The sequence below is a fragment of the Lissotriton vulgaris genome, chromosome 2_1, assembly GCF_964263255.1.
Source record: "Lissotriton vulgaris chromosome 2_1, aLisVul1.2, whole genome shotgun sequence".
In the NCBI taxonomy this organism is placed as follows: Eukaryota; Metazoa; Chordata; class Amphibia; order Caudata; family Salamandridae; genus Lissotriton; species Lissotriton vulgaris.
In genome coordinates this window covers 366,182,044-366,201,568 of record NC_141687.1, presented here as the reverse complement: position 1 = coordinate 366,201,568, position 19,525 = coordinate 366,182,044, and the positions used below count along the sequence as shown (strand labels likewise).

General features: G+C 47.3%; 1 protein-coding gene across 1 annotated transcript in view; it reads right to left on the bottom strand.

The window, feature by feature from the left end:
* The window catches only part of LOC147730363 (solute carrier family 13 member 2-like), a 553,046-nt gene extending 534,909 nt beyond the window's left edge, over positions 1 to 18,137 (bottom strand). Inside the window, exons 1-2 of the mRNA XM_086955166.1 lie at positions 18,013 to 18,137; positions 4,263 to 4,612 (exon numbers count right to left, since the gene is read on the bottom strand). Of these exons, the coding sequence (XP_086811292.1) occupies positions 4,263 to 4,612; positions 18,013 to 18,119 (457 nt within the window). The 5' untranslated portion in view covers positions 18,120 to 18,137. The remainder of the gene's footprint in view (positions 1 to 4,262; positions 4,613 to 18,012) is intronic.
* Positions 18,138 to 19,525: the final 1,388 nt, after the last annotated feature.

The following is a 19,525-nucleotide window of genomic DNA, read 5'->3' as shown; positions in this document are numbered from 1 at the left end:
TGGCACCACTTACTCAGCATATGCCAGGGGGGTGTTGATCTGGGTGAGGGCGGGGATACCCTTTCAGGTGCTGAATCAAGTAGTAGATCCGGATGGTAGGTTTGTGGCGGTGGAGGGGAGGTTATATGGACGGGATGTGGTTTTCTGCTGTGTCTATGCACCGAACACTGACCAAGGCCGATACTTTGATAGTCTCTCGGGGTCCTTGGCCTCTTTCCTGGCGGGTCCGATAGTGTTAGGGGGGGACTTCAACTCGATTACGGATGTTGCTCTGGATAGGTCCCATCCCCCCCTAGTAGACTCGCCGGTGCGCAGGCTGGCCGCGCACAGGAAGGACTGGCAGGAACGATGGGGGTTGCTGGATGTCTGGAGGGAGCGGCACAGGGGAGCCAGGGATTATTCCTTTTATTCCGCTCTCCATGATCTACATGTCAGGATCGATTCGGTGCTTTGCGGGGGATCCCTGGCCCCATTGATCACCCATGCGGAGTACCTGGCTAGGACTATATCCGATCATAACCTCCTATTGGTGCACATTCAGTGGCAGAGAGAGCGCTCAGTGATACCAACATGGCGGCTTCGGCCGGAGACGCTAGAGGACTCTGTGTTCAGCGATGCGGTTCGGCAAGGCATTGATAGTTATTTCGGAGTGAATGAGGGCACGGCTGCGAGTAGGTCTATTGAATGGGATGCAATGAAAGTGGTGGTGCGAGGGGTGTGTTTGGGTAGGTTCTCGAATGCTCGTACGACTGTGCTGAATGACCTAATGAAAGCGGAAGAAACTTTGAGGGACTTGGAGCGCCGCAGGCCTGCTAGGCCGGATCTACAGGCCCAGTTGCTGGAGGCGAAGGAAGTGGTTGCCACCGAGACGGAACGATTGAGGTGCTATGACTATAGGCAGTACATCATCAGGGCACATGCAGAAAGGGACAAGGTGGGTACCCCCTTGGCCAGATTAGCTAACCCGGAACTTAGGGGCTGCCCGATTCTCGGCATTAATAATGCGCAGGGAGAGATGGTGTACTCTCAGGCAGCGGTATTGGAACGATTTAGGGGGTATTATGAGGAACTATACCGGAGTCAGCTGGGAGTGGGGGTTCAGGACATCGCGGAATACCTGGGGGAGAGGCAGCTCCCGGTCCTGGACGAGGAAGACGTGAGGGAGCTGGGTGGCCCGATCACGCTCACGGAAATACGGGTGGCCATCAAACATATGGCCCGCAACAAGACGCCCGGGGTGGACGGACTGCCAATTGAATTCTATCAACATTATGTGGACAGCTTGGCGCCCAGGCTGCTGGTGGTGTACACGGAAGCCTTCGAGACGGGGGCATTGCCTGGGTCCATGCGGGAGGCCTTGATTGTACCGCTCCTCAAGCCTGGCCGGGATGCCGCAGATGTGAGGTCTTATCGCCCGCTGTCCATGCTGACGGTGGATTATAAGATCCTGAGCCGAATCCTGGCCACCAGGCTGGCCCCGCACAGGACGGGTCTGGTACACAGGGATCAGGCCGGGTTTATACCCACGAGGAGCACGGCGCTGAATATCCGCCGCCTGGTGGGAATAATGGACGCCATCTTGGACGGGGAGGGGGCTCCGGCGGTTCTGTCCGTGGACATCGAGAAGGCCTTTGATAGCTTGGAATGGCCTTTTCTGGATGGAGTGCTAGAGAGGTTTGGCATGGGCGAGGGGTTTCGGAGGTGGACGAGGGTCTTATATACCTCGGCGACGGCGAGAGTACGATTGGGCGACCTGGTGTCTGCGGCGTACCCAGTGGGCAGGGAAACACGACAGCGATGTTCTCTCTCCCCCCTATTGTTTGCCCTGGCGATGGAACCCTTGGCGGTCCATGCGAGGTCAGGTGACCGATACGCGGGGATAGTTAGTGACGGGCAGTGGCATTATATATCGCTATACGCGGATGACTTGCTCCTGTACCTAGCTGACACCTCGGGGGCATTGGTTGGAGCGATGGACCGGCTGTCGGGCCTTAAGGTCAATTGGGCGAAGACTTGTGTGTTCCCGCTGCGAGCGGGTTCGCCAGCCCCTAGCAGCGATTTGGGTGTAGTATGGGAACCCTCTTGCATCACCTATTTGGGTGTCCGCATTTACCACGCGGCTGCCGACCTATTGGAGGGCAACATCGGCCGCTGTGTCCGGGCGCTGCGGGGCAGCTTGTCTTTCTGGTCGACCCTCCCGCTGTCAGTCCTGGGCAGGATAGCACTGTTGAAAATGGTGGCGCTCCCCCGCTTCCTCTATTATTTCCGAACGCTGCCTGTTTGGATTCCCCAGGGGGTGTTTAGAGAACTGCGGTCAATGATAATTGGCTTTCTTTGGGGGCATGGCCGCCGTAGAGTAGCCCTGAGCACGCTACTTCGCCCCAAGCTGGAAGGGGGCATGACTGTGCCCGACCTCGAGCTGTATTATCTTGCAGCGCAGTTGCAGGTCCTTACACAGAACGTGGCCAGGGTGTTCCGGGGCCCGGAGGAGGACCGGGATCGGGGAATGCAACGCCACGTGCTGTCCTACATCATCATGCAGCAGCGGCTCGAGTTACGGGCCCTCACCATGGAAGAGCGGACGCTCCGGCTGTGCTGGCAACGGAGCCTTCGGAGAGCGAGGGCATCGCGGCCTTATGCCCCGGAGATCCCGATCGGGATGTTGACGGCATTGCCGCACGGAGGAGATTGGTCCCCGTTGCTGGATTGGGAGGAGGCGGGACTGCAGGTGGTGGGCGACTTGTACATAGAGGGGGCTTTGGCGCCGTTCGAAGTGCTCCGGGACCAGTTTGGGCTGCCTGCTGGGGGCTTTCTCCTACACGCGGCAGTGGTGGCTGCCATACAGAAGCACTGGAAGGGGGGGCTCCTGGAACCCACGACGACTATGGCGTGCCAATATGTGGTGATGGCGGCTGGTACGTTCAAAGCTGTGACGTGCCTCCATAGTAGGATGCTGAACGAGGGGTTGGAACCTCTCCAGGGGCTCAAGGCTAAATGGGAGGTGAGCGTCGGCCGGCCCATACCGGATACGGCATGGGGTCACATCCTGCGACGCACGTGGAAGGGCACTAGAAACGCGCGTTTTCAGCAGGTGCATTTCTATGTGCTCCATAGGGCCTATTTAACTCCTGAGAAATTACAGCGGTACTTTCAGGTGCCGGATGCCTGTTGCCCGCGGTGCTCGTCCCAGAGAGCGGACATGGACCACTTGTTTTGGGGGTGCCCACAACTGGGGACCTATTGGGCAGAGGTAGGGGAACTTCTGAATGAAGTGACTGACAGAGAGGTGGAATTCGACAATTCGACATGGCGGCGTGCTTATTGCTCTGGTTCCTGCATACTAAGCACACCAGGGTGACAAGCAAATTCATAGACCTGGGCCTGATATTGGCACAGAGGGAAATATCGTGGCATTGGAAGTCCAAGGGGGGACCCTCACTGCGTAGATGGAAGAATGAGCTGCTGCGGTGGTCTGGCTGCGAGAGTGTGCTCCGGATGAAGCAAGCTGTAAAGTTGGGGAATGAGAAGGCATTGGATGCGGCGCGTGCATGGGAGTTAGTGGTACAGGCTATGCGTGATTCTTTGGTAGAGGATGAGGATGGCGAGACCTAAGCCGCTGGACACCGCGGGGCGACCACAGAAGCATAGCATCACGCACTGTAATGGACCCATCCAATTTGACAGGACGAGGCACACACCTTAGCAGTTGCCAGTGGAGGGGGGTCTTTGGGGGGGTTGGTTGTTGGGTGTTTGGGGAGGGCCGGAAGCCATTAGATGGTCGCTCGTTAGGGCCTTGGATCTACTGGGACGGTGGTTGCTATGTGGAGGTAGAATGGCTGGGTAGGGCGGCCTGGTGTGACGACCCATGGCGCCTTGGGCAGGTCCCGACAAGGGCGACATCACTGACTATCACTGGGATGGCTGACGGGAATGTTGTTGTGGGTGGGGGGGTAAAAGCAGATACGCAAAACGATCTTTCAACCAGGGTTCCTATGGGACGTGCACTGTGATGTGTTCCTCTAGAGCGATATAATATGCCGCCCGGCCTCCGGGATGCGGGCTGAATGGCTGTGTGAGACTGGGAATTCTTACTGGACGGGGAGATCTCACAAGTGTACTGGCTGATTAATTGTATCCTGTGGTTTATAACTCTGCAATAAAAATATTTAAAAAAAAAAAAAAAAAATGACTCACTCAAATGAACAACCTCAATTTGGATGAATCTGAAGGCCAGGCAATGATTTTCACCAGAAGGTACTCACTTTTCATTTGGTCTTCACAAGTCTCTAGTATGCTCTTGTGTAGCTCCACTATTCGATTTCCAGATTCAAAGTTGTCCATGAGTAAGTCTGCGGACTTGTTGGTGCTGGCACGGTTGGCCTCATCTGGGCCCGTCTCCTGGAGGCCAAAGGCTTGGTCTACACTTCCAATCTGTTGTTTACAGTTGTCGTTGCCCCCCACTTCCTTGGTTGTCTGCTTGCAGAGCTTCTTCTCTGATTTGTACAGCTGATCCAGAACTGCCAGCGCTATCGGCATCATCATGGCTGTTGTGGCTGTGTTGCTGATCCACATGGAGAGGAAAGCAGTGACCAGCATGAAGCCCAGCATTAAGCTGCAATCAGGACAGACAATTTAGCAGGTTATCAGATACACTACATTAATAACAAAAGACTCTAGTCAAGGAACATAGGCATATTACAAAAGGCTCCATTCAGGGAACAAGGAACATAGGCATATCACATTGGAATCCACACCTGAGAAGGCCCAATTTGTGATGCAAAATTCAAAAGGAAACCTAGTATTTCCATGAGAGTAACCTGAAAGATTGTGAATTACTGCAGGAATCTGGAATACAGCCCACAGTTCAAGTGGTAATCCCTTATTTTTAGGTTTCGCCTACACAGTGCAGTGCATGTGAAATCTATTGTTTTTAACATATCTTGAAAGGAGCCCACATCCCACCTTCACTTCTTATTTGTCAGTGTGCTTACTACTTACCTTTCCATCCATGTCTATTGACTGTAGCATTTTATTTCCTGTTCTTCAAAATGTGTTTCTATTACCAGTATCCCTTGGCCCAAGAACTTGTTTTGTTCTGTTAAGGCTGCACAGCATTTACTGTTTACCTATACTTTGTGAGATACATTCACCGTAGAGACTTCAGCGACTGTTAAAATATAAGATTAGATATGTTCCCATGGAAAAGTCAGACAGCTTTTAACAGCATGCGGGAATGTTTGCTTTTATTATTTTGCTGTGTAAAGCAGATGCTTTAGTCTTAGAATGTTTCTGGCATATCCTCTTCATACCTCAGCACCTTTCTCTGCACTTTGTAGGCATTATCACATCAATTTTGACAACTTAATCTATTTGGTCAAATTCCAAATGTTGTAATCAACATTGCACATAGAAAATAAAGTTAATATACAATATGCTATTCATGTGTTTCTTTTGCGTAAACACACTTTTATCAACTGTAATTGTGTTTATGTATAATTTAAAAAAATGTACACTGATGTTACTATTTAAAAAATATGCATTAATTCATTCTTATGATGTCCTCATTCCTCGTCTCACCAGCACTTTTTCCATTTCTAAAATACATGTCAAATAATGTTTCTACCAGCATTAACCCGTTCCCATAGTAAAACGTGACTAAGTTGTCACCTTAGAAACTTCCGTATTACTTCCATAACACCATACACTGGTTCATTTAACGTGTTTATGCTGTACAAATGCTACACAAAAAAGGGGTGTTTACAATTTATAAACCTCCATATATGACCCCAAATTTAGACGTATTTACTGTCAATGCTGTCTCAGTTCCCATAAGACCTTAAACCGCTTAATATTACTGTATATAGATACTGGGGTTGAATGTTTAATTACATGGATGCCGCAGTTTCATAATTTGATACATCTGTGCCTACGGTTACAATTATAAAGTTACACATTTTATCATGCTCTTAACAAATGTTTAAGCATATTTCACAGATGTTATATAACTTTCACTTAGTGACTGAATTGCTCTTTGCTGTTTTCTCTGTTGAGGGAGTCGTTGCATTATTGACTACATGAATTTTGCCTCTGCCATGATTTGAATGGTGCAGCAAGTGCAGTGGCACTGGGGCCAAAAGTTGCCATATCTCCTCTAAAAACAAATATTGCTATACTTTACTACTAAACAGGCAGTCATAAGTGCAGCTATCTAGCAGGCACTAGGAACATGATTTCATTGGTGCTGCAAGTGCTGTGGCGCCTGGATCAAAATCTCTACGCACCCCTCAAAACACTGATTATTGCTATATTTTATTACTAAACAGGAAGCCATAGGTGCAGTTATCTAGCAGGCACTGGGTCCATGATTTTAAAAGTGCAGCATATGCACTAGGCACTAACCCCTGTTATGGCTTAATATAACCAAAAACGAAGGTATGTCTTACGAATGGTTTGAAATGGATGAGCGTCGCGTGTTGGTTGGAACTGAATGAGTAGAAATACACTATACCTGCACGAACACCCTGTCGAATGACACTTTGGATTGATGTTGAGAAGGCTAATGATGAAAACATGAATGATTCTGAAAATCGTCACCCGAATAAGCGCGTCACTATTAACTTCACTTTTGAAGGGTTGACATATATACGAGAAGGCTGACCTTTGTCTTAAAAGAAAGCAATTCAAGAACCATCCTTAATCCTGAATAATAATAATTTAAAAATAAACATAGAGTAAAGTGAGAATTATTTCATAAATGAAATTTGCCATCTCCATTTACACAACAGCTAGTGACTTCAAACATGTACTATTCATTAGCAACTTGCTCTAGATAACAATTCGAGAGTAACTTCTACCAATAAGTCCGAATCCACAAATTGAAGTTTTTAGAACTTATATTGCCAATAATGAGAGAGTTGACCCTATTCTTTGATTAGGGTAGTCAGTGCAAAGTATTGCCATTTTTTAGTTGCGGCGCCACTGTGCGTTATACTTGTTCCAGGTGATTTAAACCAATCGAATAGTCTTAAATATTTCCCATTACCCTTTACCTTTTGTCTAGTATGTCTTTTTTTTTTCTTTTCAGGTACAATTTGACCTCAATAGGAGCAACATAACGATATGTTCCATTTGAATTTTTCTTTTTCACTAATAGAGACGTGAGAGGTCTCTGTTTTGCACTGTGGTCCTGAAAAAAGCCCATATGACCCTCCTGGCATTATAAGGGCTGAAACATGTCGACCTATACCACTTATTGAGTGTGAACGAGTCATAATCACTCCAGTTCACCGATTGAATTTTTAAAGTTTTGTCCTCCAAAACAGAACTAATAAAATTAATTTTTCTGGATAAGAGAGACAATTTTATTTTTTTCACTTTTACACGTCACAACCACTATCACTGATCACTACTGTTTTTAACAATGGGTAATGCCTCCTGGATGGAGGTTGCATAAAAAACTAACCCTATGATTATGCACACACGTGTGAGGGACGGCAGAGAAACAAGATATACCACCTTAACACCACTAAATTTACCAGCACGTGCATGAGGGTTTTTTATTGGGATTACTCAGAACAGTTACGGCATACCCAAAGTTATGCAGGACAAGTGATCCTTCCCCTCCTGATCAAAATATATAACCTTAGGAAATTGGTTGGATCACAAATTCCTCCTTCCCTCCACATTGATTCTGGCCTACTAAAATAACAGTCACAAGTACAGTTATCTTGCAGGCTCCGGGGTCATGATTTGAATGGTGCAGCAGGTGCAGTGGCACCGAGGCCAAATGTTGTCATAACTCCTCTACACACCAAATATTACTATATTCTACTACTAAACAGGCAGTCACAAATGCAGTTATCTTGCAAGCACTAGGATCAAGATTTGAATGGTGCAGTGACACAGTGCTCAAAAGTTGTCAGAACTACTCCAAGGGCATATTATTGCTAAGTTTTACTACTCAACAGAAGTCATGAGTACAGTCATCTAGAAGGCACTATGGTCAGGATTTCAATGGTACAGTGGGTGCTGTGGCACCGGAACAAAAACTCAAACCACTCCACTACAAACTGATTATTGCTATATTTTACAATTGAACAGGCAGTCACAATTGCAGCAGCCTTGCAGGCACTAGGGTCATGATTTGAATAGTGCAGCAGGTGCATTGGAACTGGGCCCTAAATTTGTTAGAACCCCTTAAATCATCAAATAATGTTACTATTATACAAGCAGGCACAGTTGCAGTTCCCTTGCAGTTGAAAAGGGCTTGATTTAAATGGTGCAACAAGTGCAGTGGCACCAGGTCCAAAGCTCTAGTGACCACATTAGACCCAGAATATTGCTAAATTTAATTACTAAACAGGCAGTAAAAAGTTCAGGTATCTAGCAGACACTAGGGTCACAATTCTAATGGTGCATTGACACCGGGAACAAAAGCTCAAGGCACTCCACTAAATATCTAATATTTCTATATTTTACTACTAAACAGACGGTCTCAAGTAGAGTTACCTTGCAGGCACTAGAGTCATGATTTTAATAGTGCAGTAGATGTAGTGACACCGGGGCCCAAAGCTCTTGGAACCCCTCTACTCACCAAATATTCCTATATTTTTGTACAAAATAGGCAGTCACAAGTGCAGTTACCTTGCAGCCCATATGGTCATGATTTGAATGGTACAGCTGGTACAGTGGCCCTGGGACCAAAAGTTGTCATAACTGCTTTAAACACCAAATGTTGCTATATCTTACTTCTAAACAGGCAGTCATACGTGCAGTTTTCTAGCAGGCACAATGGTCATGATTTTAATAGTGCAGCAAGTGCAGTGGCAACAGGACCAAAAGCTCTAGGTGCCTCTACTAAACACTGAATATTGTTCTAGTTTACAACTAAACAGGCAGTCACAAGTGCAGTTATCCTGCAGGCACTAGGGCTAGGATCTGACTGATGCAGCAGGTGCAGTGGCACTGGTTCCCAAAATTGTGCAACGTTTTTTCTTACGTTAAGGCTGCACAGCGTTTACTGTTTATTGATAATAATCTTCCTCTGGCTGCGCACATTTAAAATGTTTAGTTGCAGAATTTTGGGCGGTAGTGTTGCCCTAGAGAAGGAGAAACGTCTGCACTTTCGTTAAAGTTCTCTAAGATGTTTATAATACGTGGATTGTATCTACTATAGTTTGTATTGACCACAAAACATGGGTGCTCAGGTAGCCCTGTTTACACGTACCACCCCAAGGTGTTACCTAGCACACAAGGTGCACAAAATATCACTTTCAAAGAAAAGGCTCGGTCAGCACACCAAATAGTGTTCTCAAATATGCTAATTCTAGACAGTACTAGATCTCCATAAGGTGAATAAAAGTTTCACCCATTAAATAAGGAGGCAAAGGTCAACAGAAACAATGTCCATTCAAAACATTGTATTTTATGCAGATATAAATATCCAAAGCAGTTCAAATTCTTTATTCCAAACGTTCATATAAAAAAATTCTCAGCTCACAACGCCGACACGTGTTTCGTCTCACTCCTGAGACTTTTTCAAGGCATATATTGTATAAGAGTCCTTCCATTCGCTAGTTGTACGTGGTAGATCAATCTTTCCATTGATGTGAGAAAGAACAAGGGAAAAATGCTGGTACACCCCAAATCACAGACTGTTTGTGACTTAATAGTCACATTGGCTGCCTCACGTGTCCTCACAAGGCAAAATCCATTGCGTGTATTACAATTGGCAGCACTTCTGAATAAAAGAAATAGGGTTATGTGTAGGCCGAATTTCTTAAAGATAGTCTGTTTCTCCTAATATTCATTAAGACAACAAGTATCTGGGTCTTTCACCGTGTGATAACACGGAGTTACTGTTAGTGGAGACCCTCTTCGACTGCTGTTTGCTGTCTTTGTTTCTTCAACAATAACAACGATTCTAGGTAAGTCGCCGTGTAATACACGATGTTATTACAAGTGACCGCCCTTTTTAGTACTCTTGGAATGGTCCTTACATATTCAGCAGTATTAGATAACGTTTCACGTAACAACCGGGACAACAGCCGTGTAGCATTTAAAATGTGCTTGTTTAACTCCGCTTTAGTAGGTGGAACTTTTAACAAATGTTCACATTCTTTATGATGTTGTTCTGCTAATTATTATTTTTTTCTGTGTCACTTTTGTCTCTAATAAAATAGTTTTTTTTCTGTGTCATGTGTTTGTTGCTGGCGCATTATGTAGCATAAACCAGAGTGAAGTGATTGCAATGTTATACATGAGCACGCTCCGTGGTGCTCTGTAGGGATGTTTACATCCTTTGTCTGTTGGAACAGTTTCTGTAGAACATTACAGCATGACACAACGGCTTCAGAATCTTGGATTTTAAATACGGTTATTTACCTATTCTAAAATTATTCCTTGAGTTTTGTGATTGCAGACTGATCCTTCTACTGGCTGGGAAGGGAGGTTGTATAGTTTCAAGAACAGTGAATTCAAAAATTCCAGCTGCTGGGTATTGCTGTCACATTCAGTTGAAGCTTATCTTTTGAGCAAGCGTGCTTCGTGACTGTATGGGATTTGTGCTCCATTACCTTTTTCAGAAGGTATCTATTATTTTGGAATACTTTTAAATATTAAAAAAAACTTTGTTTTCTTCTGGGGTGTGAGTTCTTCACTTTTTTTACAGCAAGTATTTAGCTTAGTAAGCAGGATGGTGGTAAGGCTGCCTTTTTTTTAAGACTGCCCTTTCCTGTGCAGACTGCGCCGTTCTAGCACCAGAAGCATATTATATAGTTTACTGTATTATCCATTGGCCATCTAAATAAGCAATGTGGTAATTGAGTGATACTCTTTAAACTGAACCAGGAGTTATTTCTTAATAGTTCGAATTTTGCCATTCATCTTTTCTTTTTGTGGACGTACAATGCATTCATATTTGTTTGCATACTTTTGGAAAGGGGCGACCACTCGGTCCCCCCGAACGTATGGCAGAGTGCCTCGATCCCCCCGGGAAGCCATTTTGGGGCGGGAGGCGCGTCTCGGCTGGTATGCCCGAAGTGGCGTAGCCGGGGCGCGCTTTTTCCCGCCCTAGAGTGGGCTGGCCTAGACACTGACGCGGCCGGCCACGCCCTCGGGGCAGGCAGGGGCGGGTTTTACGCCCGCCCTGAAGATGGATAAAAAGGGACGCAAGACCAGAAGACATCCTCTTGTTCCTGTGCTCTGAAGCTGCACCTCCTCGCTGCCCGTGAGCTCGAGACGGAACGAAGAGCCAATTTTGAGCGTTTTAATCGTTCTTGTTTGTTTTACAGTTACTCTGTTGGAGAATGCCGAAGAAGGTGGGAAAACGCATGACTACTGAACAGATGCTGCGTGTTCTCATGAAGGAGATGTCCGAACTAAAGAAGCGGGTGGATAAGAACGAGGAAGGGGGAGCAAAACGTCCTTTGGCGGGAGCAGCCCCGGGAGGGAAAAACAAGAGGCCCAGGAGGGGAACAGCGGGAGAAGACATCCCGGGTCCCAGTGCCCCGCTCGAGGCACCAACTCCCGTGCCGGAGGAGGGGAATCCGATTCCCGTTGTGGTCACCCCCGTGTCCGAGGACGATATGCCGCCCGAGCTGGCAGCACAATTGGCAGCGTGGTTGGGTAAAGGTAACGAGGGCGCCACGGCTGTCGACGCGCAGGCGCTGATAAAGCAATTGCGTGAGAAACGGGAGGCAGCCAAGGTGTCCGTGCCGGCTGCAGTAGTGGACAAGACACCAGGGACGATTGCGACCACAGAGGCAGCGTCCGGTGCAGGTAAGCGGCCATTGCCGATTGCAAGGGATGAGTCAACACCCTCTCGTAGAGAAAGGTTGGGTCAACATGTTCCTTTGGCAATTAAGGAAAAGATTTGGGCGGGGGAGTATGTGAACATTTTCTCATTGCTTGTTGATCATTATGAGGTGGAGCATGTTAAGAGTCAGAAGGATCTCATGCATCCGAGTGTTTGGCGCGCAAAAATGGCCGCCTTTAAAGTGAATGAGAATATTGGCAATTGGGGCAATGCTTGGGGAATTTTTACGTCAATCTTGGGGGAACGTAGGCCTGAGTTGCTTTCCGAGTTTCCAATCTATCAATCGCGAATCATGGGGTACTCGACATCGCACCAGGGTAACCATTGGTTTTGTTACGATAATCTTTTCAGAAAGGCAAAGGAGCATAATAAAAGTTTAACCTGGGATTGTTATGATTCTCTGACTTGGGATAAAATGAAGGAGACAGGAATGTTAAAAATGCCGTTGGTAGGAAGTAATGTTGGCGAAACCTCCCGGCAATATGCAGGGACGCCCTTTCGATCAGGTACGGGTACCGACGATTACTCGAAACCTGCCGGCAATACTGGAAAAAGGGGTTTCTGCTTTAATTTCAACAGAGGTAAATGTACTAGACCCCAGGGATCGTGTAAATTCAAACATGAATGTAGTGGTTGCGGGTCGTCTCATCCTGAGTCCACGTGCAGAGCCAGAACGGGTGATAATGGGGGGAGAGGAGGCGCCAAACAGGTCTAATATAGTCCGAGGGGTGCCTTTACCAACCCCGATTGATACCCTGGCAATGATTCCCTGGCTCAGTGAATACCCGGATCGTATTTCTGCTGGGGTGCTGCGGAACGATTTTTCGTATGGTTTCCGCATCCCGGTAGGGGACTTTCAGGGTGTGCAGAAGTGCAAAAATCAACTTTCCGTCCTGCAGCATACGCCCGTAGTACAGGATAAGATCCGTAAAGAGGTTGCCCGAGGTCGGGTCGCCGGCCCGTTTAGTGTACCCCCGGTTCAGAATTTTGTTTGTTCTCCCTTAGGGGTAGTCCCCAAGAAAGACCCAGGTGAGTTCCGACTGATTCATAATTTGTCAGCTCCACGAGGTCTTTCTGTAAACGATGCAATCGATCAAGAAGTGTGTTCGGTGCGGTACGCATCCTTCGATGAGGCCGTAGCCATTTTGAATCGCCTGGGGCCCGGGGCGCTGATGGCGAAGTCGGATATCGAGTCAGCGTTCCGATTGCTCCCGGTACACCCAGACGACCAGCGTCTCCTGGGATTCATGTTTCAGGGTTGTTATTACATGGATAGGTGTATGCCGATGGGGTGCTCTATATCCTGTGCCTATTTCGAGAAATTCAGTAGTTTTCTACAATGGGTCTTCACAAAGAAAACGGGTTTCCAATATGTAATGCACTACCTTGATGATTTTCTGTTTCTTGGGGCAGCCGGGGATCTTGAATGTGGCCGGGCCTTGGCCGAATTTTGTGTGTTAATGAACCAGTTTGGTGTGCCATTGGCGCCGGGTAAAACAGTGGGTCCTACGACTTGCCTCGAGTTTCTGGGGATCGAGTTGGACTCCAGTGAGGGTTGTTTCCGTTTGCCAGCTGACAAAGTGTTGAAGTTCAGGGCTGCACTGCAAGTGTGTATAAATGCATCTAAAGTTACGCTGCAACAATTACAGCAGTTGGTGGGACAGTTGAATTTTGCCCTGAGGGTGATACCAATGGCCCGCCCCTTTTCCCGTTCAATTGCCCAAGCGATGGTCGGCCTAAAAGAGGGCCATCATCGCACGAGACTATCGGCTGAGGTCCGCCAGGACATGCGTATTTGGTTAGCATTTCTGGCGGACTTTAATGGTCGAATCGTCTGGAATATACCAGCCGTGTCCTCTGAAGAGCTGGGGCTATGGACAGATTCAGCAGGAAGCATAGGTTTTGGCGCCATCTTCGGCACAAAATGGTCGGCACAGAAATGGCCGACATGGTGGCATGAGAATGGTCTGACGAGTAATATTGCTTTCCTGGAACTGTTTCCCATCCTGGTGGCCTTGAGAACATGGCCCGATGGGTTCAAAGATCACTCTGTCATATTTTGGTCTGACAATATGACCGTGGTCGAGTGTATCAATAGTCAGGCAGCACGCTGCAAATTGCTTTTAAGACTGCTCAAGGAAATTGTTTTACTGTGTATGCAATTGAACGTGCTATTCAGAGCAAAGCATGTCCCAGGGGTGATGAATCAGGCGGCTGACGCACTGTCTCGTTTTCAAATGCAGGCTTTCTCGGGTTTCCTCCCCTCAGCGGACCCAGAGCCGGCACCCTTTCCCGAAGCTCTCTGGTCTCTCGGTGCCCCGAACTTCGTCACCTCGTGGGAGAGAGTCTAGCACCAAGGACGAGGAAGGCATACGAAGGGGCGTTTCGGGCCTATTTAGCCTTTTTGGGGACTGATAGAGAGGGGCTTTGGGGCCACGAGGAATGGGTGGTGCATTTTCTGATGTCCTTGCGTAGGGCTGGGAAGTCGGTGGCTACGGCCCAGAGGCATCGTGCTGCCATTTCCTTTGTTGCCAGGGCTCATAATATCCAGGACCCGACAGCGTCTTTCGTGGTACAGAAAGCGCTGCGAGGGTGGCAACGCCTTGAGGGTCGCAGAGTAGACGAGAGGCGCCCGATAGGTTTGGATAGGTTGGCCCAGTTGTTGGCCACACTCCCTGCCACATGCTCATCTCAGTTTGAGACAGCATTGTTCCGAGCCGCTTTTACGCTTGCATTTCATGGGGCGATGAGGGTGAGCGAACTGGTAGCGAGGAACAAACTGGATGTGGCGGGGGGTTTGTGCCAGGAACACGTTCAGATCAGAGGAGAGACGATGACTGTCTCCATTGTCAGGTCCAAGACCGATCAAGATGGGATGGGTGACTGCATAATCATACGCAGGATTCCCGGGTCCTCCATGTGTCCGGTAAAGTGTTTAGAAGACTACCTAGCACGAAGGGTGGCATCATGGGGGGGGACGTTGTTGAGACACGTGGACGCCACCCCACTGACGAAATTTCAGTTTCAGCGGGTGCTTGCGATGTCAATTGCCGCTGCGGGCTTGAACCCGGGCGAATTTGGGACCCATTCCTTTCGTATAGGGGCTGCTACAGAAGCTACAGCCAGGGGTCTTAATATAGAACAAGTGAAACGAGTGGGGCGTTGGTCCTCTAATTGTTACAAGAGATATGTGCGGTTGCACATGTTGTGAAGCTGTCGTAATGTACTCACGCTTCTTGTTTTTCTTTGGTTTTCAGTTTCGCAAGCTTACGAGGCGGGGCGGACTATGCAGTCGACCCAACACTGGGCCAGCGGTCAGACATCACCGACTGTGAAAAAGGAGGTGTGGGTCGTGGGCCACTCATACGTGAGGCGTGCCGCGGACGTATTCAAAGCAGGTGACATGATTCACGTAGCTGGGGAATACGGGTACAGGGTGTCCTTCTACGGAAGAGGCGGTCTCTGTATTGACCAGTTTCAAACATTTTTCGAGGGTTTGTTAGGGCGGACGAGGTCACCGCCGTCTATAGTTATAGTACATGTAGGGGGCAATGATTTGGTCACCACCGGTAGACGACTTCTCCTGGAGGCAATGCTTTCCACTGTAAGTTGGTTGGCGAGGAGAGTTCCGGGGTGCACAATTGCGTGGTCCCATTTGATTCCACGAAAGATGTGGCGGGGGGCTATTTCTATTCCTGCTTTGAATCATTCTGTTAGAAAGCTTAACAACAAAGTGAGTAGGTTGTTCCGTTCCAGGACATTGCATTCTATTTCTCATGGCTGTATTAATGATGACAGTATGTATTTGGGGGATGGTGTGCATTTGTCTCGGGTGGGGAATGAGTTACTCATAGGAGACTTCTTAGCATGGTTGAAAACGTTGAAACATGACCTTTAGGTAGGAGTTTTGTGGGGGGTCCGGATAGCCGGTCAACTATCCGGCCTGTGGCGGTAAGGTCATGATCGGTGAGCACTAATTGGAAGATCCCTATGAGTGGGCGTCACCCAACACGGATGGGAGCGCTCGGGAGAGGTGGCCTTTGGCCCCTCAACGGGGAGGCGGTCCCTTCTAAGGATGGGTCGCCGAAAGAAAAGGAAAGGCGGTCAAGGCCCCTTCCTGTGTAGGAGGGGTTACAGCCCCCTCCTGGGGAATTTCCCGGGGCCAGTGACATCTGCGACGGCAGATGCGGTAAGTTGTGTGGGGTTGGGGGGAGGTCTACGATACCTTCTAGATACCTCACACGAGTCTTCGAACGACCTTTAACTGGCGTCGAGTTTATGGGTGCCCCCGTCAAGTCAAGGGAAATTGGTAGTAGTTGCACTTGAGTACGCCTCAGTGCTGTCGCCCCTCCCAAGTGGGGGGGGTATGTCTGGTTAGGGATCTTGACACCGGTTACGACCTTGCCGTTGGCCCTTAAACGTTAGGATGTACAATTTCAATATTTCAAGAAAATGTTTTGTAGGATGTTAGTTCGGCTAGGAGAACCTCTGTATTAGAGAATCTGTTAAGGTTAGCCAAACATCGCAATGTGGTAATGAAATTGTACATTAATATGAAACTGTTTAATGTTTTTAAAGTTTGTTTTAATAAATACGGCCGGGAGGGTCACTCCCTCCCACTTCCAAAAACTTCAAGAACTGTTTCCGGTTTCCCTCCTTTGGGGATTGTGTTGAGAGGGGGTGGCGGGTATCTCAGCCATATAATATGTGGTATTATAGCTTAATAATTCCTAAAAAGGGTTTGAGTTCTCCAAAGAAATTTAAACAGCCTTCTGTATTTTTGACACAATATAAAGAACATCAACTGCACATTTTATAACAGGTAAATGCTTTGTCTAAATTTAGCTTGCTTTTTGCATGTATTTTAGCTTAATAATTGCTAAAAGGCTTTTGTGTTGTCCAAAGTAATTTCAACAGCCTCCCGTATTTTCGGTGTTATATAATATAAAGAACTCCAGCATCACATTCTTAAAACAGCTAAAGTGCAGTTATCTAGCAGGCACTAGGGTCATAATTTCAATGGTGCAGCAGGGACAGTATTTTAAGGACTTATTTTACCAATTCCATTGGAAAAAAAATACAGTATATGAAACAACATACAAACTTCAAAGTATATAGCACAATAACTGAAAATAACACTGCAAACTGTTTAAATAAAGATACATTGTAAATATGTAGTAATGAAATGACAATGCAAAATCAAATATTTACCATATTCTCATCATTATTTTAGAGTTTATATTCATGTTTAAGTATGTTTTGCAATAAAAAAATGGGCAGTGCAAAATAAAAAAAAAAGCTCTGTAAGAGAAATCTGTAATAACAAAAACTTGCACATCTCATTAAAAAAAAATCTAACTTTCAGTGTGTTTCTTTCACTTATACTTCATAACTGCTTAAATTCTCATTTGAAGTTTTTAAAGTTCATTTTCATTTGTTTATCTTAGCAATAGACAATAACCAAACAACACTTTTTCATCTAGTTTTCTTAATCTTGTTTTTTGGGATTTGCAAAAACAGCTCTTAAGCTGTACTGGTTTTTCATCCTCCCTTTACCTATTCTTCCCTTAGCTGCACCACTGTTGTGCCTACTTATCCGGTCAATTTTTTAAATCTTTGTCCTCCACCATTCACCTAATGTCCCCACTTTATAATACTAACAGTAACAGCACAATATATTCTCTTTTTGTACATTAGCAAGTAATAACACTTTAACAGACTCTCTGTAACCTATACTGTACAACTAGTCTGCAAGCTACAACTTACAACAAAATAATAGTTTATTATTGATTACATAAGCAAACCCTAATGCTTTTACTAATGCTGCGTCACAATGCTGTTGGTGAGTGTGCAAAGTAAGCTCTTGGAGAGTCCACAGGGCAGGGATCTCATCCTGTACCAATACTTGAAAGACTCCACTTTACAGTGCAAGTGTGGAAGTAATCACAGTGCCAGTGCTGAAGAGTCCACAGTCGCTCTGAATAGCCCCAGGATGTCAAGCTCTCCAGAGAGCATGGCCCCTAATTCTTACCCCAAACTGGAAATTTAATCTCCCATTGATTCGCACAAAACCAGGGAACCATCCCTTGCTGGAATAGGGCAGCTCGGGCATGGAACAAAATACATGCATTGACTCTCGATGTACCAGAAATAGAGCCCATGCCACCCAATATCCACTGGCAGTAGTTGTAACTCACAGAGCTGGTTTGACCCCGATGATCAGCAGTACGCGCAGGGCAATGCGCTTGTGCAGATTCCATTGCTCCACCGCAATAGCAACCAGCAACCCTCCAATGAAGAGCATGGTGGTGTTGTTTGAGTACTGGGCACATACCTGAAAGAAGAGAATAAGGCTTTCGAGATGGCACTGATAAAGGTAACAAGCCACATAGACATAGAAAGAACATACTGGGCAACAGAATGCTGCTCAAGAGACAGAGATGGCACTCGGTCAGCCAGAGCTGTTGCAAATCCGAAAGACCAGGCAAAAGTGGTCGGAGTAACATCGATAAAACTGGCCCAGATCAGATCAGCACATCGAAAGTGATTATCCATCTTGAATACCAGGTTCAGTTTGGAATGGCAGAACTGGGATGACACAGAACATTTTAGAGCTTGCACATGGTGCATTTACAAAGGTATCACTGATAACACCCTCAGGCATTTTTTCTATGGCACCGGGCTGGCTCAAATGCAATTGGATTGTGAAAACCTAGCAGAAATATTGCAAGGACTGATAGCGAGAGCATATTAGAAACAGAGGTCATTGCACGTAGCATGGCACACACAGGTGAATGAGGCCTTAATGAAATGTTGCTAATAACACCTGGCATGCCTGAGCAGATAAAGATGTTACTAATGAGTAAATTGGCAAGGGTAGTCTTCACATGGCAGTTCAGTGGAATTGGTACTAGCATTATCAATCAATCAATCAGGTTTCTTGTATAGTGTGACTACTTACCAGTTAGGGTCTCAAGGCACTAAATCCCATAAGAGTTAGCACCCACAGATTACACCTCACTATGGGCCCCATTAGGATGGCGGGCGGACTCAGTCGGCCCGCCACCCTAACGGAGATCGGGACCGCCCGCCGAAAGGGCGGGGGTCCCGACATTGGCATTAGAATGCGCCCGCCACAGTGGCGGGCGCATTCCTCAAGTTTACATTGTGGCGGGCGGTGCTCACTGCACCGCCCGCCACAATGTGAAATACATATGCACGCATTTGCATAATCGAAGCGGCAGGCACCGCGCGGTGCCTGCCGCTGCGATTATGCAAATCCAGGGGGGGTACCACCCCCCTATAGCCGTCACTCTGGGGGCCCACAGGGGGCCCCTGCAGCAATCACCGCCTGCCTTTCCGTGGCGGCATTGCCGCCGCGGAAAGGCCCCTAAATTAAGCAATCGTAATATGGCTGGCGGTTTCCATTGGACACCGCCACCATATTAATCTATTACCGCCACGGTCGCAAGGCGACCACGGCGGTAAAGCGGCGGATGCTCTTTCCGTCCGCCTTTGTCCCCTCCGCCATCCTAATCAGGCGGAGGGGAAAACGAGAGTGGTTGTCGGCGGATTGCCTCCGCCTGGGTGGCGGTGGCCACCGCCTCCCTGGCGGAGGCAATCCGCCCGATATCCTAATGGAGCCCTTAGTAGTGATGGTACTGCACTGGACCCAAAAGACTTGCAAATATATCATTTTCCCCAGCACAG